This window comes from Saccoglossus kowalevskii, chromosome 9 (genome assembly GCF_978046115.1).
Source record: "Saccoglossus kowalevskii chromosome 9, keSacKowa6.1, whole genome shotgun sequence".
Lineage (NCBI taxonomy): Eukaryota > Metazoa > Hemichordata > Enteropneusta > Harrimaniidae > Saccoglossus > Saccoglossus kowalevskii.
In genome coordinates this window covers 24,324,078-24,347,882 of record NC_140649.1, presented here as the reverse complement: position 1 = coordinate 24,347,882, position 23,805 = coordinate 24,324,078, and the positions used below count along the sequence as shown (strand labels likewise).

Below are 23,805 nucleotides of genomic sequence, written 5' to 3'. Positions count from 1 at the left end.
ATGGAGGTGAACTACCACCGCCTGGGACATCTTTGTGAAAACTAGAGGAGTCAAAGCAGAGACGAAACTGAAGTACTTGGTTTGCTATGTTGTCTACTGCAAACCTCAAAATAGATGGCTGTTTGGATGTCTATAAACATGTGTAACAATGCATATACCGGTATATACCATAGTTGTTTGTCTTAACATACTGTCTGTTGTAGTGATGCGTAACTATCCAGAAAAAGTCACTGTGGGTCAACAAACTCATTCAGAAGTCTACCACTATAGGGTCCATAGCACCAAGAGCCAAATGATTTCCAAGACTTTTCCAGACCTTTTCTTAAACTTTCTTGCACCACCCCCTCCCAAGACATTTTGACCCTTAATTCAGGCCAACATCATCACCAAAGCTCATCAAAGTTCTGAGGATATGGTAGTTCCCTGGAGAAAACAGGCCTTTCTAAAATGAATTAATAACTATGAAGAAATTTAAAGACTTTTCAAAGATTTTTTTTGTTTTTCCTGTTTTAAAGACAACTCTTCATACTTGAAAAATCCAAAGACTTTCACAGGATTTCCCCAACACTGTAGACCCTGCACTAGTCTAGTCCTAGCTTTTCTTTGGAAAGGTCCAGCTTTGTAAATGTCACCCTGTGGTACTACCTCAACAATTGACTCTGCAAGCAATGTAATGTGGTTCTTAAGAACTTGCCTCGTCACCTCAACATATGGCATAGCAACAATTGGCAACTGTTTGGATAATCAAGCTGACATCATACTTTCCGATGTATTTACTTCACTAGCTTCCAATATTTGTTGCCGAAAGGAACACAGAACTGGAAGCTTGCCTGCAGCAAACAGTATCACTTAGCCTTGGGATGCACCGAAATTGTCATCTAATTGTAAGGCCATCGCTGGCTGCTGAATTAAAATGACAATTTTTGGTTTCAAATACCCCAGGAAAGTGTTCTATGTTCTTCGTGTAATTAGGTGTTCGTATGCAAGGGATTTTTCCACACAAAAACGATGAATTCAGGCGGTTGGCTTAATATCAATGGATCATTTGACTGTGAAAGATTGGTCTAGTTAGTTTCATGCTGTATTTAAGATGTCGGTTTCGATATAGTAAATATCGCATTTATTTTATTATCACTTGTGCGCAAGCTGAAAATGAATGCACTATTGAAAGCGAACCATAGAAGACTTGTTTATGAATTTTGCGGGAGTTAAGTGGTTCAACACATTACAGCCCTCACCATTGCATGACAGCCAGATGTTGTACCGGTACTGTTTAAAATTTCTGATTAAACCCATAATTGTCTATGTTAATCTAACTATACTCGAGTAGTGGTAGTAATAGACTAATGAGGATATAAACTGGGAATTGATGGAAAGCTGTGATGTGCACATTTGTAGAAAATATGCATGATTAACCAGAAACTAAAGCAACTTGAGGAATTTAGTTCAAAGTAGGTACAAATACATGACACTATGGTATGCATGTCAATTTTTTCTTTGATAGAACAGAGCCTATTTTTGTTCCCAAAAAAGCTACGTCATTAAACATTTCTCAGTAGTGCCTGGTCAAGTTTCACTCAAACCTGGTATGAACAACAGACATGACTTGTTTTGTGATTTGATTAAGAATGTTTTCTTGCATTTACAAGGAAAGACCATCTACATGTACATACAACTAGTGTATTTGCTTATGTAAATCAAAGAGGTGTTTCTACCATCAAAATAAGTAATATTTTTAATTTAAGTTTCCAAATGCTGTTTTGGGATTTATAATATCCAAAGCCATGTATTTATTTATACCAACCAAGTTTTTCTCATTCATGGTCTAAGTCCATGGAGATTCTCTTGATTTACACTTTTACTATTCAACACTACATCACGCCATTCAACTGTTTTCATAAAAAAAAAAATCAGTGAAAATCAATTTAAATTTATTGCCTCAGTTGAGTGAACAAATCCAAACTATACCACATGATAATTTTGGAGATTTTACAGATTTAAAAAATAAAAAATATTGAAATTGTCATTCTCAAAAAGAGAATTTATAAAATGTAAGATTTCTTTTTCTCCTCGTTCGTATATCTCAAGGTTTCCATGTGCTATGCATTTTGTGAGGTGTGTAGGCTAGTTAAGACAGTAGCCACACAACTACTTTGTAAAATCATCAAGTCAAATTCAGTCCTCCCCAAATAATATAATCACAGTTCATTATACAAAAAAAATATTCTTTTAACAAATAGTTCAATACTTTAAATCCTAGATCCTTACATCCCACCCTCCCTGAACGAACTCTGATTTACAATATTTTTCCCATGTTTTCTACAAAACTGTTCAATGGTGTATAAAAATCTACAGCATGTAACCGACTTAAAAAACATTTTCTCATCAGTATTTTATTCTAACAAGCGACCTTCCTCAGTTGCGCACATTCCACAGCCAACCAAAATATGGGAATTTCGAAATGAGGGCAGGCCATTGATACAATGCCATATAACCTCTGATTGGCTGAACTCAACCAATCAAATAGGCTGTAGCATATATGCTGCACCTTTTGTGGTTGGTGAACAACAGTTCAATAAAATGCAGCGTAATAAACAATTAATTACAGATGCAGGTATGGTTTAAATTGTTCTGGTGCTGAAAAAACAAACAAAAATCATGAAAAAAGCTGATAAAGAATCCAATTTTGTTCAACAACAATGTGAAAAAAACAAACCTGAAACAAATTTAAAATTCATAGTAAATAAAAAATACATCTGTGATAAAGAGTAAATGCTGTTTAAATGGGGAAAAACAAAACACACTTTTAAGCCTAACCCTCCATTAGAATCACCCCCACACCCTGGTAGCAGATATCTCATCTAATCTCCCATTTCATTTCAAGTATTTACAATTATTATTATTACAGTTTGCCAATAGATCACAATTTCTTTTGGCGAGCAAAACATAAAATGTTAGCACATTATAGCACACTCAGTTTCCAAGAAATATTAATTCAATTAGAATCATATTTAAATAAAATTAAAAAAAAAAAAATTATCACATGCCAATCAGAATGCCTGCTTGACGATACATTTAGCATTTGTGGAATATTTGTAGAATGAAAATCACTGCAAAATTCAATTCACAAAAAGCAAATGTGATTAAGAGGCTTTGTCTTTAGCAACACCATTTGAGTACCCAGTAAGCGTATACAAACAGCAAATCTGTTTTTTAAGCAAATTATTTACTGTGAATTATGTCCATCTATCAGCACCCAGTATGCAAATCTCACATTTGTGGCCACCAATCAGTATTATGCAGTAGTATGCAAATCACATGCAGACAGAAACATTTCTAGCCACCAATCAGCACCTAGTATGCAGACAGAAACATTTCTAGCCACCAATCAGCACATAGTATGCAGACAGAAACATTTCTAGCCACCAATCAGCACCTAGTATGCAGACAGAAACATTTCTATCCACCAATCAGCACATAGTATGCAGACAGAAACATTTCTAGCCACCAATCAGCACCTAGTATGCAGACAGAAACATTTCTAGCCACCAATCAGCACATAGTATGCAAATAAAATGTTTTTCGATTATCTATCAGCACCAGTAATTCTACAATAATTGAAAATCATGTGTCGATTTCCTCCAAATCACCCATGTTTTCATTGTTCGTGTCATTTTGTCCCTCAGTGTCATAATCAATCTGCGTTTCTTCTGTTCCGTTATCGTCCATTGTTGTTTCCTGGCCTGCATTTTCCTGCGATTCCAGCTCAGACAGCAAGGCTGTAGCCTCAGCTAATGTGTCTCTAGCGCTCTCAGTTCTCTGGAAAGTTTTACTTGATGACGAGTCATTGGAAACTGTCGAATGAGGACTCCAGTAATAGTCAGTCATCTGGAAAATGAAAAGACATATAAGAATGAATACAGAGGTCAAACAATATCTCCATATAATGCATAGTTTTGAAAAAATTGCATATATTCTTGCAGATCCCTTAAGAAATAGGACACTTAAAAAAGTTACAACTTAATCAGCACTGTAACTGATGTAGAATATCGAGTAAGAGATGCAAGTACAAAAATTTCGTTAATATATATTTACTGGAAGTTTAGTAAAAGTCAAAAGACAGATTTTTTCACTTTTATTTGCCATGGGATTTATATGAATTCATGGGTGCTGAGATAAAAATATAATAAAACAGAAAGACATAGATTTGGTTACAGCCCTACCATAGTATGTATACCACAAAAAGTAACGCATTAACTAAGCTTAAACTTGACCTCTTAAATTCCCATTTGGTCACTGTTATTAGTAAACTGATGCAATCCAAAAAAATGGCATTAGACCTCACCTTTTTTTTGAGCCAGTTAACAGCCCACTGCCATCGTGTTGACGATTCCATCAGGTATTCCTTAGCGACAGTGCATTTATTAGCGAGTGTTACAAGAAATTTAAGACACTGGTATGCTCTTCTACTATCGTTGACATTTCCAGACCTGATTATAGCTATGTGAAAAAAAACAATGACATCAGCAGACAGACAGACAGACAGTAGAATACATAAAAGAAGGTTACATTGACATTTATCGTAAAAGCTTTTTATAATTAAACCTGATAATGCTGGTATGTAAAGTTACTAAAAGGCTCCCCTCTCAGTATTATGCTGAAATGTATTAAATGTGGAGATTTAGTTTCATTTTTTAATAACATGAGCAGCCTCCAGGCTGAGATATATCTACTGTTAGCAATGCACATTTCAATTAAAAAACAGAAGATATCATTAGAAAATGAACAAATCTAGGAGAGGTCTACCTGAGGTGCCTACATGTATATTATCAAATCAATCAAACTTGTGGTTTTTTAACAAGAAGTCGAAAATATCACTTTTTACCGAAAATGGTAAAAATATTCATCAAAATTAGAGAATTGAAGATATCATCACGAAATAAACAAATCTGAGCGAGGTTTACCTGAGGTGCCTACATGTATATTATCAAATCAATCAAATTTGCGTTTTTTTAACAAGAAGTCAAAAATATCATTTTTTACCAAAAATATTCAACAAAATTAGAGAATTAAAGATGTCATCACGAAATGAACAAATCTAAGAGAGGTTTGCCCAAGGTACATATACACCAAGTATCAACGCAATAAGAATTGTAGTTTTCAAGAAGAAGTTGAAAAAGTAAAAAGTTGACACAGACAACGGACAATCACTCTCATGATAAGCTCTGCTCGACAATGTCAACATCGGAGCTAAAAAAAAACTGTTGCTAAATATGGAAAAGAAATAACAAAACAACAAAGATAAATCAGTAAATTTTATTTTAACTCTGGTCCTTGTATCGAATGACAGGGTTTGGAATTGATAGCACTGTTAGATTGTTCAGAAGATTGATTCAGATTGAACTTTAAAATTGCAAGTAGTCTTATCATTGATATACTTCATTTGATTACCAGATATATGTTCCAATCCAAGTAACTGCAGAAAGCATTTTCTATATATACAAAACTACATATGACAAAGCTTGGTGACCATCTTACTAACAGAACTGCCGAAATTCCAAGTTTGACAACTGAATAGGCATGAAGTAATAAACTCGTGTGAACATTAAATTACTGTTGTCAGGACTGTAGCGCCTCACCTAGAAGTCCGTCATTTTCTGTGCCATCTATCGCCCATTTCAACCGATTAAGCTGCAAAGGGTCCTCTAGTAATAACAACTCCATTAATAAACTGAACACACTCTTGAGTTCATTGGCCGGAACTGCTGTGATTTGATTCTGAAAGTAAACAAAGTGAGATAGATTTACCAAAAATGTTCCAGATTGGTTATAAGGCATGGTCTGTAGTTGACAACAAATAAAGGTCGATGTGTCACTTTACAATAATGCAACTTATACATGGACTTCAAACAATATACCACTCCCTCTAGTGGCAGAAATGGATGTATTAAATGAACATCGTTCACAAGGACGGGACTGTAGGCTGTCAATGAATACACTGAATTATTTTTCGATTTCAAAATGATGAATTCCAAATGAAGCAACCAAACAGTGTTGTCAATTTGAAGAATTTTACTTTCATCAATCTACAACATTTTAGGCGTCTCAGGAGTGCTTCATTGCTGGAGATTGTAACATACAAGAAACATGCATTTTGAATTACCCAGTCACAATTCAGACTGACAATACATGCATCAATATAGGCCAGACTGCAACGATGAACAATGTCTTTGCATGACCCATTTGAATTACATTCTGTGTTGATCTAATATGTGGATGTTTAAGTGTCATTGCATGGCATTATATGGGTCTCGCATAATGTATCTATTGCAGGTAAAAATATTGTTTATTTACATAAAATTTAAATGTGTGTTCCATGGCATCTGTTGAGTATTAGGAGAAATGTCTGTTATAAATATCCTTTCATGGCGATACTTATGGCTTTATAGGAATTAACGACAATGGTTTTCCTGCAGCAATACAAGGACATTCTCCATATCTACAATGCTTGTGCATTCAATCACTCAGTAAACAAGATACATAGCCATTGGGTGATTTCCATCACTAGTCTTAAACACAGTAACAATATGGCCATTTTGAACTGTCACTGACCAGCTCGTTAACAAGAAATCAATTTATGTTAAATTACCTTAATCATCATGAGAACACCAACGGAGAAACTCTCATTACAGAAACAGCAATAAAGCAAGACGTCTTCAATCACTGTCACTGGATTATTAACTTCCCGACACGCTAGCACCGCCTGTAACAGTGGAACATAACTGTAGATGATGAATCTATATAGTGCATATGGCTGGAGTATGAAAATTAAGGTCAAGTATTTTGCAGAACACTACAAGCCTATATTGGTTTGGATTGGTTAGTATATACTAGTAATAGGATGTTCCCTGATTGATTAGTTAGTTGCATGCCATAGTTGAATTTGAAGGAAAAGTCAAGCCAAATGACATAATGCTCCCAGATGAAAAGAGCTCCACAAATGTAGGAGAATGCAATTTACAGTTTTTTTTTATATCATTTTTCATTCTCCAGATAATCAAATATTGATCAGTATTATGTGGTCCGCCAGCTTGATTTTGCAGCAAAAGATTGTGGGCAAAGTACAACATCATATCCTCTGTTGTGAAAAATTCAGAAAATTGAGGAAAATTGATGTAAAAACTGTAAATTGCATTTTCTTATATTTGTCAAGCTCTTTCGTCTGGGAATATAATGTTGTTAGCCTTGTCTTTTCCTTTAAAAATATTCAAAAACACTTTATGCTAGAATACTCAGTGATACAAGTTTTTCTTTTTACCTCTCTGATGTACCGGTAAGTATCCTGTTGGAATAAAAGTACTTTCACTTGCTCAGGTAATGGTAATAGTGGCTGTGATTGTTTAGATATTCTAGGAGAGAATTCACCTGCATCTGAAAAAAGTGAAGTGTGATGGAAATTAATTCACTACAAACACAATTTGAATATTTTGGCAATTGCTATAAGGAATCTCATTTGCATAAATTCTGTTAAATATACAAGTCATGTACCTTATAAGGAATCTCATTTGCATAAATTCTGTTAAATATACAAGTCATGTACCTTATAAGGAATCTCATTTGCATAAATTCTGTTAAATATACAAGTCATGTACCTTATAAGGAATCTCATTTGCATAAATTCTGTTAAATATACAAGTCATGTACCTTATAAGGAATCTCATTTGCATAGATCCCATTCAATATTCAAGTTATGTACGTTATTAGGAATCTCATACAAGCTACTAACAAAGTACATGCCATTCATGGAAACAGCCTGAAAAGAGTTACCTTTAATTCTCTGTGACGAGATATCACAGTGTAAGACTAACACTGCCAAAGTAGAATGCAATGGGCCAAAATCTTTAGTTTGTGATGATGTCCATCTTCGTCTTGTTAAATCCTGATACAAAGAATAATACATGTAATGATAACAGCGAAAATAAATGATTCAAGTGCATATCGTAGTGGTTCCTTGGGTGTAATGCACTCAGTACTTGTAATTTGTACATAAAAATAGTTGAAAGTAAACAATCAATGTCTGAAACTGTTAAGTAAAAAGAAATATTTATGAAAAAACTTACATCATGTGCCACTTCCCTTCTCATACTTGAAGGAGGACCAAGTAAAAACATTAAAAGACGCCGGAAAGCATTTCGGACAAACAGATGTTTACATGCCTTCATTCCCTGTAAGAATAAAGAAATTTAAAAAAATTCAATGTTGTTTTCAATTTTTAAAACTGGTTTAACAACTACATTGTAATTAATGCAGCAAATATTGAATAGAACAATGAACCAAAGATCTGTACGTTTGTACATGTATGTTATATCCAGGTTATTGGTAACCAAAAAAATAAATATGTTAGACAACTATTAAAATCCTTACATACCGGATTCTGCCGTAAATTCGCCCAGGACTGTTAAACGGCAGTTCGGGTTTTAAAAGTAAAAAATTGGAACCAAGAAGCCGCCCAGGGCTTTTTTTCGGCAGTTTTTTAAGGTGTTATTTCAATTTTTTTTTGATGCCCAAAAGTTTTGCCGTAGTCACTGACGCCTATTCATAAGTATTGATGTTTATTACAGCGTGAATGGGTTAGCTTCGTTTCGACAATGAGTTGTTATCGCTGTAAATAATGTTAAATTATTCTTCAAATGCTCAGTTTATCTTTTGAAAACAACTATTTTTTATTTAAAAAATCATGCCACTTTCTCATCGAAATCCAAGCCAAAAGATCGTACAACAACATCGGCAAATCTCTTCCATGCTGGGTTCAATAACATTAACATATTTTGAACACGTTGGCATCATCCATCGTATTCATTTGTTAATTATCGATTTAACCTGTCAGGTCAGGTCAGGTCAAAACATGGCGGATATTCATTTCTACAGCATTGAGCGTTGAAAATGCGATTGGAATCATTCGCTTACGATGAAATAAGTTGAAATTTATTTGCATTTCATAAGAATTCAGCGAATTTATTTTTTGCACGTTATTATAATTTTTCGGATGGGCAAATTTACGGCAGAATCGGGTAGTAATTTTTACCAACAATCATGACTACATGTATCATGAACAGATAAATTAGGGTCACCAAATTAGCTGTTATAAACCATGTAATGTAAAGTATATAATTTAACACTTAGTTTATGGTATGTTTCAACAATTTTTAATTACCATTGTTAATTGTTAATCTTCAAGATGGCGGATGTTTTTTTCAAAATGAAGCTTATAGAGAGAACTTTCAACAATTTTCAACATTTTCTTCATACACAAAACAGAGTGGAAAGATGTATTTTTTATAATAATAAAAGTAGTGTAAAATAGGCACTTGGTCAACATTGTACTGTTGTTTGTATATTTCAGAAGTCATACATGTACAGTAATAAAACATCTGTTCTGTGTAAACTAACCTGTGTTGTGGAAATCAATTATGACACAAACTGATTACAAAAAACAAAGTTTAAAGTAATATGCCAGAGACCTGTCACAATTTTTTTTTTGTAATGAAATTGCTGCACTAAGCACCCACCACCTTTAAAATCAAGATATTTTGAGTTAAGGTCAGTTGGTACAAGTACAGTATATAACATGGTGAATGTTTGTTGCTTTCTTCATATTCCAAATATTGATATGTCAAGAGTCAATTGATTGAAATAAAGGCGTTCACGCTTACCATGTTGGCGTATACATTGATCAGCAGGAAATACTGGGTACATGTTTTGCAATTATCTGGGACATCCTTGTCAAGCATCAAGAGAAGAAACTCCATGAGATCATCAAATGACTTCACTGCGGAGTTACCACCATGATTGAAAAAGCACCTCAAAGTGTCTTCCAGAATTCGACAGAAGGACATCCGAACTTCACGTGTGGGGGATTCCAATAAAAATGGCCTGTTGAGTTAAAGATTTGTAATTGATATATATAATTGACGGCATAAATGAGTTCAGTGTGGTATAGAAGAAATGTTTGTAAGAACAGCAAAACATAAACTGCCATGCAGCATTATACCTAGTATGGGTCTCTTAGTGTAAATAGAATTAATAAAGATATCATTCACACAAGACACAACATTTATATATTTTAATTCATAAAAGAATGAATACAACTAACATCATTTTACTTTTACTTTTTACTTTGCTTAGTTATCATTCTATGACACTAATTTTCTTAATGGCAAAAAAAAAATTAGACTCATTTGTATGTATTACGACCAATTTTCAATTAAAAAATGGTCACCCTAGTCGGTTTAGGGAAATGGCGAAATCACAAACAGGGCAGTCAAAGATCTGCGCTGTTTTATAAATGAGCACAGATGTGTTCCTTACTTTATGTATGCATTGCCTTCTGGACTGGACAGGTATTCTATAAACCAGAAACATGATTTCTTACTCTGTGATACAATAGTATGTATAGTGCTGCACCATTCTTGGATATCTTGCCTGGAAATAAACGAGGAGTAAGCATCACAGAAACTGGTTTTAAGTCTGTTGTGAAGTGTATAAAGTAAAAACAGCAAGGTATACACACATAAAAAGCAATAAAAAAGAATTTGCAAGGCCCAGAACTCTCACCTGTCCCAGAAAATAATTAAATAAACATAAAAAATAAATAAAAATTAACATGGTACGCACCTAAGCTTCTTCTTGGTTCTAAAGTATGTGTTAAACAAGAATTGTACCGCTAATTTGAGACCACCCAGAGCCAACTCATCAAAATCACTGGAATCTGTATTTTTCTACCAAAATAATAACAAATTTATAAAATAAGAATTTATCCATTTCATAATGATATGCAACTAGATATCTACATGCATGTATGGTGATATTCTCATTCTATGAGCACAATATTTTTATATAAACAATAGCATCACATGCTTGGAAAAAGTTTGATGTATAAACAGAAATGAGTGAAATTATCACCAAATTATAAGCAAAAAAAACAAGAAATCACTTCCAAAAATTTAAAAAAAAGGATATCCATTTTTGCACTTTCCAAAGGTGTCTGGAGTTACTGGCAACACACCACTATCATATTGCAAGGACCATTACAATACAATCAGCAGTCACAAATTCTTTCTATGCCAAGAAGTTTTAATAATTATAAGAATAATATCTTGATTATTAGGACGTGTCCACCAAGTTGAAGATATGCCCCAAGAACCATCCACAGAAATGTAAAACAAGGTCTCACCAAATTACACCAAACAAGCTGCCTAACGAACTTGAAATATTCCACATTATGGACTCCTTTGTTCTTGATGTATCTGAGGTTTTCGGTGCGCACTTCCTGCTGGACACTAGCAGGCATCTTGTCGGTGAAGAGACCTTTCTTATCGCCTTTACGTACCAACTCGGTCAGCAGTGAAAGACCATCAGAGTCATGTCGAGGTGAACATTCAGGTGAACTGAGCTCAGACACTCTGTAGAACAAAGTTATGATGATCACATATTACCATGGTGACTATTTGCTACTCAATAACACTTTTGCTCAATTACAAGTGCATCTTTAAAAGAAGACGACATAAGCCGAAAATTACATGTATTTTAACTGCTGGATCAATAAAATATGACTTATTTTTTACCATAGACATAGCATTATCATTTACTTATATAACCACATGTGCTACCAATTTTTAAAACTAGCGCCGAAGGCGCATATTAGTTTTTATGTTTATATAAGAGATTGCATACTTACCTTTGGTTAATGAAATTTTAATTTCATAAACAAATGGGATAATTGCCAATTATCATATAATACTGGTTAAATAAAATCGAAATAACAGTGGATAGCTCCCGTAGGGGGCGTCCTTCCCCTGTCATCTGATTTGCATACTTCCAGATCTTTTTGACCACGATATTGATTCGTAGCTATTTATCTGGGGTGGTTTTGGGTGGGAAGGTAAGTATGCAATCTCTTATATAAACATAAAAACTAATATGCGCCTTCGGCGCTAGTTTTAAAAGTTTATTACAGAGTATTGCATACTAACCCCTTTGGTTAATGAAATTTTAATTTCATAAACAAATGGGACAGATTACCAGAGAATATCTCTTGGCAGATAAATACTACCCCACCTGATTATGGAATTGAAAAAATTCCATCCCCCCAACTGTATAACTCCGGCTAACTGAATAATTCTTGCAGTTGCGGAAAGTTACATGCCCTATTGTTTCGTTACAACTTGGCCTGTCACTAGGTATCCTAACGAGTGTAGGCCCTGTGACTCGGCCGCTAGGTCTTTCAGGTAATAAGAGAGAAAAGTGTTGCTAGTTTTCCAGGACCCGGCTGCTAGCACCTGGGCTAAAGAAGCTCCGCTAGCAAATGCCAGTGTATTACCTATGCCTCTTAAGTCATGCATCTTGGCAGTGACTTTGCCTGCCTCTGTGCTCAAATACTTATCACTATAAGCGTGGTAAACTGTCTCTTTTACCCATCTCGCTAACGTGAATTTCGACGCCGCTGAGCTTTGTTTACCTTTTTGGTAACAAACGAACATCGACCTTTGACCCCTTCTGACCCCGGAAGTACGTTTCTTATAATAAGCTAGCGCACGTACCGGACAAAGAATTCTGTCTTGTTTTTCATTGGAAATATTGCTCAGTGCCGGGATAACGATCGGAGTCGCCGTCTCGTGCAGTTTCTGATTTTTTCCTCTGAATTTTACTGATGTCATTAAAATCGCTTTATCGGGATAAAACACCGTAAAAACGTCTTCAAATGACAGAGCGTGTATTTCGCTAACTCGCCTCCCTGAAGCGAGTGCTAGTAGAAAAACAGTCTTTTTCGTCCAGTCCTGTAGTGACGCCAATTCCTTCGGTTCGTATGGGAATTGTCGTAGCGCTTCAAGGACTACTGACAAGCTCCATGCAGGTGCTTTGTACCTCTCAATGGGGCCCGCCTGTGTGATAAAGCCCTTGAACAGATCGGAGATTGTCGGGTCATCCGAAATGTTTTTGTCTAGGCTTAGTTTGAGTACAGAGTTGATCGCCGATTTATAGTTTTCTACTGTCCCCGGTTTCAACTTTTTTTCGTTGATCAAATAAGAAAAAAACTCCGCTACTTGGGGCAAAGAGGGATAGAGTGGATGTATATCCCCTGCAAGACACCAATTACGAAATTTTTCCCAGTGGTATTGATACAATCCATTTGAGGAATCCCTAAGCCCGGCCGTCGTTGTTTGCGACACTTGGCTTGAAAACCCTTGCGCAATTCTAAATTGCTGGATAGTTTCCACACGTGAAGTTGGTACAGCTCCGGGTTGGTTGGTGTATAACCGCCGGGTTGTGTCAACGTGATTTCTTGTGGCAGGCTTCTCGGATGGTCCGTTAGCAGAGACAGCAGTAACGGAAACCAAGTCTGAGACGGCCAGTTCGGTGCCACTAGAATCATGTGCGAGTTCTCCGATTGTTCCAGTTTTTGTAACGTTCGGTGGATCAATGGAAATGGTGGGAATGCGTAACTGAACATTCCGCCCACTCCATCTGAAGTGCGTCCCACGTCAGTGACTGTTTGTCCGGATAACGCGTCACAAAAACGGGACGTTTTTTGTTTTCCGGTGTTGCAAACAGATCTACCTGGGGTTCCCCCCACATGTCGAACACTAGGTTTACTGCCGTCTGTGACAGCTCCCATTCTGTGTCGTCGTAGGGTTTCCCCCGGGATAGCGAGTCCGCTACACCGTTTTGGACTCCCGGTATATGTTTGCACATCAGCTCGACTTGTTTTGTGCACACCACTTTAGCACTGCTACAGCATGGTCGTTTAACGACTGTGATTTCGTTCCCCCTTCCTTGTTGAGGTAAGCTACTACAGTCTGATTGTCGGATCTTATTAACACGGCCCGGTTTTTTACCGCTTTTTTGAAGGATTGCAGGGAGAACTGCACCGCTAGCATTTCCAGTCGGTTTATGTGAAATTTCCTTTGTTTTTCGTTCCACTGACCGTGTGCAATCCCGTCCATGCAGTGCCCTCCCCAGCCCGTCATGGATGCGTCCGTCACCAACGTTACTGTCGGTTTCGCCTTGTCCATGGGAATCCCCGCCGTGAGGTTCTTGAGGTTGCCCCACCACGGAAGTTATTCCAGAAAGGCCGGTGTGAACAGTACCGGTTTTTCGTATTTTATCCCGTCCTTTGATAGTCGCATTTTTAACTGTGCGTCTAACACTAGGCGTTGGATCGGTCTGGACTGTAGCGCCGCTCTCGGTACTAAGCCTCTCATCGAAGTTAACATCCCCACTAGTCGCATTACCTGGCGTAGTGTGGCTTGTTTTTGTTTTAGAAATGATTGTATCATTTTTTGTACATTGTCGATTCTGTGCTGGGCTGGTCGGATCATGCCTTTCTCCGCATCCAGTTCCATGCCCAGAAAGACTATTTTCTGCGTCGGTATTAATTCTGATTTTTCCATATTTATCAGAAAACCTAGCTTTAACAGTAGACTGACAGTCCGCTCAGTTGATTGACAAATCAGGTTCCGATTTTGACTTTTTATCAGCCAGTCGTCTAAGTAGGGGTTGACGTCTGCTGCGTTCTTGTGCAGTAACGCCACCACTGTGCGTAGAACTTTTGTAAACAGAAGTGGGGCTGACGTCAGGCCGAAAGGTAGGACGGTGTACTGATACGTTACACCGTTCACCACGAATCGTAACAAGCGCCTGCTTTCTGTGTGTATTGGTATGTGCAGGTAAGCGTCGGTCAAGTCGAGGGACGTCATCCAGTCCCCTTTTTGAATTGACGCTCTCACTAGTGCCGGAGTTAACATTTTGAACGTTTCTTTCCTCACAAATTTGTTCAACTCCTTTAAATCCAGCACCAGCCTGTACCCACCGTTGGATTTCTTGACGGGAAATAACCTCGAGATGAAAGAATTTTTCGGGTTTTGTACCCGCTGAATTACCTTTTTTTCGAGTAGTATTTCCACGCTTTCTTTCAGTATTGTTGACTGAGTAGAGCCCGGTTTCCCCGAAATACATGTTCTTTTTTTGCATTTCGGTTCTTTTATCAACGGTATTCGATACCCGTGTGTTATTATCGATATCACATACGGATCGTTTATAGTTTCTTTCCACCGGGGAATACATTTCTGCAGACGCAGTGCCACCGGCGTCGAGGGACTCACCAACCCTCGGTCGCTTGTGGCGGTATACATTGACATCGCCGATTTCTCCATTTCCCCCTGGAGTGAATGCGGCGTTATATCCCCGTTTAACGTCCTTCCCCCCCCCTTTTTTTCCAACCTGGAGGGGAGTAGGGACTCTGCCTTACGGGTTTCTGTTTTTTCACCGGTCGATGCGTCATTCTCCCTAGGTCCACACATTCGGCCGGTTGTTTGTTTATACGATCGCCCACCGACCTGAGGTGCGGCCGACCGTGTTTTTGTTGTGCACGATTGAGTTCCCGCCATCCTGGGCACTGAACAAAATCGCTTAATGCACGATGTTTTGCACGACTTGGTTCCCGCCGACCTGGGCACTGAACCGAATCGTTTAATGCAATTGGTATATGTGTAAGGGGATCTGTGGTTTGATTTGTTTGACAAAAAATACTCGGAGACTTGAGTAATATTTGACATGTTTAATCGCACCTTGTTTTGATACATTACCATATTTGCTGACGTATAGTCAGGAAGACTTTTTAGTGTTACCAGTCTGTTTCGAGAATTGTTTATTCTGTCGCTGCTGGTTTTCACTTTTTCCTTTTGCCTGATTCGGGTTTGCCTTTGCGTTTCCCTTGGGCTGACCCGTAGTAGCTTGGTTAACTGGCTTCGCCTTGGTCGCGATGCTCTGTTTGTTATTAGCGGCTTGCTTGGCTTTAAAGGCGCCTTCGATCATCACACGGTTAACTTTTGCCGCTGCTTTCTCATTCAACTTAGAATTCACAGCGCTGAGTTTTCCGTCGAATAATTTGGTCCCTCTGAAATCGATCGTCGCCAATTCGTTCTTGATTTCAGCGCTGGCGGCTGTCTTTAGCATAGCGGACCAAACTGCTGCACGGCGAGAGTGTTGAATAGTCGCTCGTAACTGGAGGTGACTCTGTATTATGTCAGCGTCGACGACGTTAGTCGCGACCAACAGCGGCTCTAATGTGCTAAACAGTTCATCGTTGGTGATGTTGCCTGTTTTGAATTTCGCTAACTGAATTTGTGTAGTAGTAGTGAAAAATTCTCTATGGCTTAATGCAAGAGAAGTGTCCCAAACGTTGTTTTCCAATCTACATAGCATTGACTGGGACAGGCAATACGGGATGTAAACTTGTGGTTTGCCGAGTGGATGTTTCGTTATACTTCCTTCGGCGACCATTTCCCGGACGCATGGCTCCAGTTCTGGTGGTTGTACGCCGAGAGGTCGTTCGTGCAGGCTGGCGTCGGTACCGACCGGTGTTTTCCACTCATCAGCGGGCGGTATGACTTTTTGGTAGCGTCTGCTCCAATCGTCCCGGTTAGTCCCCAAGAAGTCGTCCTTGGTGGCTGTAGCGGTTTTCTCGGTAACTTCACGATCCCATTTGCCTCCTCCGATCACGCGTTGTGTTATAGCAGCGCCCTGTGTCAGTCGGGGAGACCATGGTAGCATTGCTGAAGTCGTAAAAGTGTCCTTTTTCGGCAGTGTAGACAAACCGATCGAGAAACGTGGGGCGTCCGCCATCGGTGGAATCGGTAGAGGTAAGATTTTCTTGACCATAACCGCACCTTTCGTGATAGCATCGAAGCGGATTTTGAATTCGGGGTCCTCCTTGTCGGTACCACTCGCTGTTGTGGTTTTCGACGAGCCGGCCTCCCCCGCGTTGCTTGTAGCATCTTCAGTAGAAAAAATCACGCCTGCCTCAGCCAGTGCGTCTTCAACATTTTCTCGCACCACTGTTGTGTAGGATTTTTTCTTTTCCGCCTGGAGAGCGCTGACACTCCATGCTTTTGGTGGTACCTCTTCGTCTACTGGGTTTTCCAAAACTTTAATTTTTCTGGTCAGTAGATCCACCTTGTTCTGTAAATGAGCTATAACACTTTGCTCATTGTCAGTCTCTTTTGGACGTTTTTGGCTGGGTTCGTCTGCCAATAGTTCGTCCTCAGCGTTGGTAGGTACCGATGAAACCGAAGACTCCTTCAAATGACGTTTTTTGGATTTCTTCTTTCCTGATTTTCCCGTTGACTTGCGTAGGCGGGAATCCCAGTTCCAAGTTTCTATCGGCCAGGCGAGGCAAACACCGCAGTTGATGTGCCCATTACATTTTCTGCCACATGGAATGCAAATACGGTGATCATCGTAAGTGAGCATCGATATATGGCATATATGTTTGAATCCGAAGTGCTGGGATGAACGGTGTTCAACTCTCCGGTATCCATATTTTCTGCCATCTTGAAACTGAAGGCGGGCTTTTGAGTTTCGTTACTAAAACTACAATTTTTTACTCAAGGTGACTAAGTACGAAGTTCTTGATGTCCACAAGAGCTTCCTGACACACTAATAGTTCGGTGGCTGTGTTGATGGGTGGTAACAATGTATTTCCACCGCAAAAACAATGATATTTTGGCAAGCCCAAATTTCAACCGTGAATCAATCTCGTGGTTAAAAATGGAAGTATGCAAATCAGATGACAGGGGAAGGACGCCCCCTACGGGAGCTATCCACTGTTATTTCGATTTTATTTAACCAGTATTATATGATAATTGGCAATTATCCCATTTGTTTATGAAATTAAAATTTCATTAACCAAAGGGGTTAGTATGCAATACTCTGTAATAAACAAAGCAGTATTTTATTTTGAGTTTAATAAGCAGTTTAGTTGCCAGTGCAATGAAGCAAGAGAATACAATGGACAATTAAGAAAATAATTACAGTTAATTGTCATTCCTTTTCAGATTTTGCACTGCAGAGTGGGGTGCAATAATGAAAGCCAATTACCATTAAGGGTAAAAACATAATGAGAACAGAAACAATTTAATTTTTCTAAACTTAATTTGTTTTTGGTTAAAAACATGCATGTATAATGGTACCTTTGTTAAGATTCATCTGTAAATACTGTAATATGGTAACTTACACACGTATATCGCCCTCACTGTCTTGTTTAAGTAATGCAGCCCTTTGTTTTGGTGGGGGACGTCGCATGGATGTTTCAGGTGTCCTGATTCCCTCAGTTTTCTCGTAATACAGCATATACCCATTCCAATATCGCTGTCTTGTCTCAGGGTAGGAGTTCGCTGCAATAAAACATTGATTTCCATATTGATAACATCATACTCACTCCTACCACAAGTACATTAACGCAGTGCCATACCAGTAATGTAACATAGAACAGATCACCAACTTGTGCTTTAAACACCTAGTAATTCCGTTCTGCATGAGACCAGTGTACAGAATACAGCACCAAATTTATTAGTTAAATTACACAAAAAGTTACATAATCTAGTTCTTTCCATAGTAGTATTGGAGTACAAAGTAGCACAGCTTATCAGTGTATCACTGTTTTTTTTTTTCATGCCGTGGAACAAAGTTTGCAATTTGTTAAATGTCTGAATTGAAATAAACTCATACTCACATTGATCATAGACCTTAGCTCTGTATGTTCCACCAAAACACTCCGCTTCCACCGAGCCATCATTCATGTCAAATTCCTCTACTATGGTGTCATTGAACTTGAACCATTTTCCTTTTGTCGCATTTGTCATGGACGTGCCCCTGATAATGATTTAATAGATACTACCGATAAATGTCATGATTTGTTGAACCCTTTTTACTATAGTGACTAATGTACTAAATAATCTTCGTCCTCAAACTGTCAGTTGGAGTGGGGAGGGGGCTAACATTGGGATGTGGGATTGTAGCAAGTGCACTGAAACCAAATGAAGGAAGGAAAATGCTGAAAAGAGTTGGAGGAACTGCAGTAGCATCCCCCCACCCCAGGCACTCCCAACTACACAGAAACTCATAACTCATTAAATAGCACAAATGTTAAACAGACTGAAGACAAGCAGATGCAAAATGGAATTCTAGCAATAGCAAAAAACAAGGAAATCATGAAAACAAAGTCAATGTATTGATACAAATTTTACACAATATCTTACCATTATTGGTAGAAAGAAAAACAGATAATTTGAAAACAAGATTATAGTATTTCACCAATCTAATTGTAGTAGAAGTGGGGGTGTTGCAAATTGATGAAATGAAAGACAAATAATTTTAAAGTATAGAGTCGCATGACATTGATTAACCAATCATAGCAAGCGTCACCTACCTTCTATCTCTGATGAATGAATAATAATGTCCAGCATTAGCCTGTCCGCTGTGAACGACAATACCAACCAACTGATACAAGTCATCATACGACGCTGCCTTGAAAGCTTTTATACTTTTTTCTTCCGTTTCATTGTTATTATCATTTTCGACCTCTCTCCTGGCAACTCCTTCCACTGTGTAAGGCTCCATGTCAAGTACCCATGGAAACTAGACAAAGTAAAAACAGATGTTAGTTTCATGTGCAGGCGTCTCTTATTCAATATATTGAACCTCTGTGAAAGCATATACTAATAACTGTAAAAATACTTTATTTTAGCTGAAATTAATTTTCGCTGAAAAGACTTTGGGTGTTTTGTATGGAATTTAATTTCACTGATTTTTGATGAGTTGAATATAATATATTTGCAGGTATATTCAGCAAAAATAGCAAAAATAAATTCCAAAAGAAAATGTATTTTTGAGTAATTACAGTGGGTGCCAAAATAAACTGATTACAAAAATATATGTTGTCCTATATATTACCCTTAACTTAGTGTTTGTTTGTTATGACTTTGAAAACTCAACACCTAACATTTAAATGTAGCACCCCTGGACACAACCAATTTCACGCTGGGTGCTGGGTGGTAAAAATTGTATACACACTTTGTTTTTTCATTTCACTCTTAAAAATTTAATTAATGGCTGTAAATATGGTGGAATATCATGAGACATTGTCATTCGTATTAAAATTACAACCCTGAACTACCACTACCTCTGTACACCAATATTCTGAACCACACTGCAGATGGCACTCTGTTGACGGTTGATTTTATGAGTGATGTTACTCTGTGAGAAATGTTTTCAAGCAGATTTCGAGCAAAGGAATTGTGTGAAATGTTAAAATGATGAATTGTAAATTCTTGAACACAATGAATTATTATTTGAGGACAAAAATGGCCGCCAAGCAGTGAAAATTCATTCAATCAAAAAATAACTTGATGTGCACCTGTACACCATTGAATTCCTGTCTCTGTACCAACTCTGAACTAAATTGGATGACACATGTGTGAGAAATAGCTGGTAATGCATACATGTATATGCACACACGGACGCACTGACACACCTCAATTTATAAGCCCCCTCCGGATCCCAGATCCAGCAGGGGCTAAAAAAAACAAGCCATGCATGGCACAGTCCCTATTAGAAGTATTCATGGTCAGTTTATTTTGGTGTCCATTGTAAAAACACCCAGGTTTAGATTCATTAAATGTATTATTATATATTAATATTTCTTACCTGAAAATAGTCGTCAAACTTAAGTGCTCTATTTGCCTCCCAATCATAGCCAAATCTCTTTAGTTGGATGACTAATACTGGCGGCAATGTCTTAATACACAGTCTCTTGATTGTATTTCTCTATACAATGGAATAAATATAGTTTTAATCACTGAGCTAAGGTGCCCTATTTCATTTATTGGAAATGCAAACCCAATGGTTTTTCCCCCCAATTCATTTATAAACATTAGATCACATGACGGTTTCCCATATTTTGTTCCAATATCTCTACTGATGTACTATTCAGAGTTTTCGCAGCAATGATATCTGGCAATTAGTTTAAAAATAGCAGCCTGGTCAACTGAATATTGTGAAAAGCTTTTGAATTTAAACAAATTTTCAGGATTTTTTTCTACGAATCAGTGAAATTTTCGTATTTTTGTAGAAGCGAAAATCTCTCTGGTGTCATACAACATGGCATGTCATTACATTTTATCTTCACAAATGTCATCAAACCTCAAAATTTTCAAACAGCAAAAATTAACTGGTTTGCAATATACTTAGCAGTGGTTGAAACAAAGTAAAAACTATTTATTGCTCGAAACCCTAAAACATTTTTAGCTTTGGGAATTTTTTAACATGTCATACTTTGTCGTGATAGGTCATCACTGCAGTTACATCAAGTAAGTTTATAAATCAGATTACCTTTTACTACATGGCCAAGAAAAGAAAAATCAATGCAGCATTTATTGTATTTTCAAATTGTCATGAAACATATGTCTGTATTTTGATTTTGCATGAAAACTGATTTTTTTTTTGATTTTTTTTTTAATATTCTGGTAAAAACCTTCAATAGAATGGAATGCACAAATTGTAATCTGACATACATGAACAGCAGTACAAAAATATCTTTCTTGTATTAAAGTCTGTTACAATGTACTTACCTTTTCACCACATTTTTCACAATAATAAGCATTATCTCCTTCTAACATCTCTCCTCGTACAAACTGTTCGAGTGAACTCTCTAGGTTATGACTCTTGACGGTTAAGTTTAGTGCAAAAAAAGGTTCCTCTCGTTCATACCTGTTATGGTCATGAAAATAATAATTCTACCATCAGCAAATACTTTTTTTAGTAAATTTAAAAAAATTCAAGCAAGATGAGAAGGGGATTTTGTAAAATATTTGTAATCAGTCTTTATTAACACCTAACTCAATCCCAGAGGGAGTGAAGGGACAAAAAATCAACGGAAGGGTCGTCACCTGCGCACATACGGGAACTGAGTCCCAAGCGCCGATAACAACACATGCAAAAACACAAAGGCTCATGTGTAGATGCTTGTTTGTAAACAATGACACGCTATGGCCATCTGACGCATGTGCAGGTGACGACGCCCCCCGCTTTAACTCGCATACTGTGCTATATGTCATTGAGTAATTAATTTTTTTATTATTAAGAAGGGCACTGAATTGTTCTTTTGTGCAGATATGGTTCAAGTTCAACATTAGATTCAGTTGTTCTGCATGTTCTGAGCTTGCTCTCGTTATAATTGCCAAATCTATCGTTGTTAATTTCTATTTTCCAATAGTTTGTTGATGTTAAATTTCATGCACGTTAATAACAGTATTTTGTTAAATTCTACTTAGGAAGAATGTAATTAAAAGAAACCATTTGCTTTTAAGGTTTTCAATGACTGAAAGTTTCCTGAAGTAAGTCTTTGCTGGAGTTTTGGATCAGATTATATAATTTGATTGATAGACATTCTGTCACAAAAGAATACTGTAGAATACTTTATTTTCGCTTGGAATTTATTTTCGCTATTTTCGCTGAAGGGATGATTCCGTGAAAATAAAATCCAGCGAATATACTTTTTTTCCTATATTTCACATTAAACTAATCAAAAATCAGTGAAAATAAATTCCAAGCAAAAACGCCAAAAAGCCTTTTCAGCGAAAATTATTCCAGCGAAAATAAAGTATTCCACAGTATCTAAACAAAATAAGTTATATCCTACCTGTGAGGGCAGTCTTTACATATCTTCTGATCTGAAAAGATTCCCTGAAACTTTGGTTTGAAAATCTCTTTATGTTTCATCTTCTGAGGAGGAAAAACAATGACAGAAACTGTAAAGGAGTTACTTATTTCATTTTCACTCAGTTTTTCAGAGCGTCCTTCAGTCTCTTGATTGATTCTTAAGGATGGACTTGGGAACACAATTTTGACACAGGAATTTCACATAATATGTAAGGCTAATATGAAAAAGACTAAAAAAAATAATAATATAGGGTAATCAAACTAGTTATTAAATTAAGTTCAAAATGACCATATCTATATCTATGGATGCAAATTTGAGTGCCCTATTTTTTTAATTGAATGAATAATTTGAAAAATAAAGAATGCAGAGTGCTTTTAAAATGTAAGTTTGCTACCTCCAACCTTAAAATGTTGTCTTCAAGAATACCATCAAATTATCAGTGAAAATTTACAGTATTTTGTAGACATTTACACAGACAAAAATGAAAAAGCAGGATTATCCATTGATATGGGTTAGCAAGGACGAGGTGTGTGACAAATTTGAAAAAAATCCCTGGGACTTGTATTATATATTTTTTTATAATCAAATTCTGATCAAAGAGAGTGTATTTTCAGCGAGTGGTTGTTATTTGAGTACCGGTACTTTGGAGAACAAGAATTAAAATATCCCATAAAACCACATTTCTTTAATTACACATTAACACTAAATCCAACATTTACGACTAATTTTTGGAATCAAGATAGCTGCATATATTGTTATTTTCAAGTAAATACTATTATAAGAGAAACAAGAGATAAAATAGCACTTACTTTTAAATACTCGTCTAATTGATCCGTAAGATCGGTGAAGAACTCAAACGCATCTTGTTGCTCCCTCACATTCACTGGTTGACCCCAAAGTTTGAAACAATTCCAGAACTTCTCCGGAACATGGTATTGCAGTTTACTTTCCATCAGATGACCAAACACCCTCTGCATCTCATAGAATATATTCTCTTCTTCTTGCTCGTTAACTTCTATGCTTAGTACTTTCTGTGACATGAATCAACAAATTAGAAGTGTACATATGACTTAAAGCGGGGGGAGTCGTCACCTGTGCATGCGTCTACAAACAAGTGTCTACCCATGAGCGACTAAATTCCTCACCCTCCAGCTTTAAGTCTTTAATGCTTTAACTTATTTTTGAGTAAATAGTGTGTTTTCCAAACTATGTCACTACTATGTAATGTGATTAATTTGTCATCAATT

The 23,805-nt window shown here is 37.1% G+C and overlaps 1 protein-coding gene across 1 annotated transcript in view; it reads right to left on the bottom strand.

Annotated features, from left to right (window-relative positions):
• Positions 1-1,103: 1,103 nt before the first annotated feature.
• The window catches only part of LOC102807565 (ubiquitin carboxyl-terminal hydrolase 24-like), a 60,149-nt gene continuing 37,447 nt past the window's right edge, over positions 1,104-23,805 (bottom strand). The window contains exons 34-51 of the mRNA XM_085503320.1: positions 23,368-23,589; positions 22,538-22,620; positions 21,468-21,606; positions 20,545-20,664; positions 19,268-19,476; positions 18,572-18,711; positions 18,074-18,233; positions 11,234-11,462; positions 10,675-10,778; positions 10,369-10,482; positions 9,714-9,933; positions 8,121-8,225; positions 7,828-7,939; positions 7,319-7,431; positions 6,650-6,763; positions 5,640-5,778; positions 4,346-4,500; positions 1,104-3,888 (exon numbers count right to left, since the gene is read on the bottom strand). Of these exons, the coding sequence (XP_085359446.1) occupies positions 3,625-3,888; positions 4,346-4,500; positions 5,640-5,778; positions 6,650-6,763; positions 7,319-7,431; positions 7,828-7,939; positions 8,121-8,225; positions 9,714-9,933; positions 10,369-10,482; positions 10,675-10,778; positions 11,234-11,462; positions 18,074-18,233; positions 18,572-18,711; positions 19,268-19,476; positions 20,545-20,664; positions 21,468-21,606; positions 22,538-22,620; positions 23,368-23,589 (2,742 nt within the window). The 3' untranslated portion in view covers positions 1,104-3,624. The remainder of the gene's footprint in view (positions 3,889-4,345; positions 4,501-5,639; positions 5,779-6,649; positions 6,764-7,318; positions 7,432-7,827; positions 7,940-8,120; positions 8,226-9,713; positions 9,934-10,368; positions 10,483-10,674; positions 10,779-11,233; positions 11,463-18,073; positions 18,234-18,571; positions 18,712-19,267; positions 19,477-20,544; positions 20,665-21,467; positions 21,607-22,537; positions 22,621-23,367; positions 23,590-23,805) is intronic.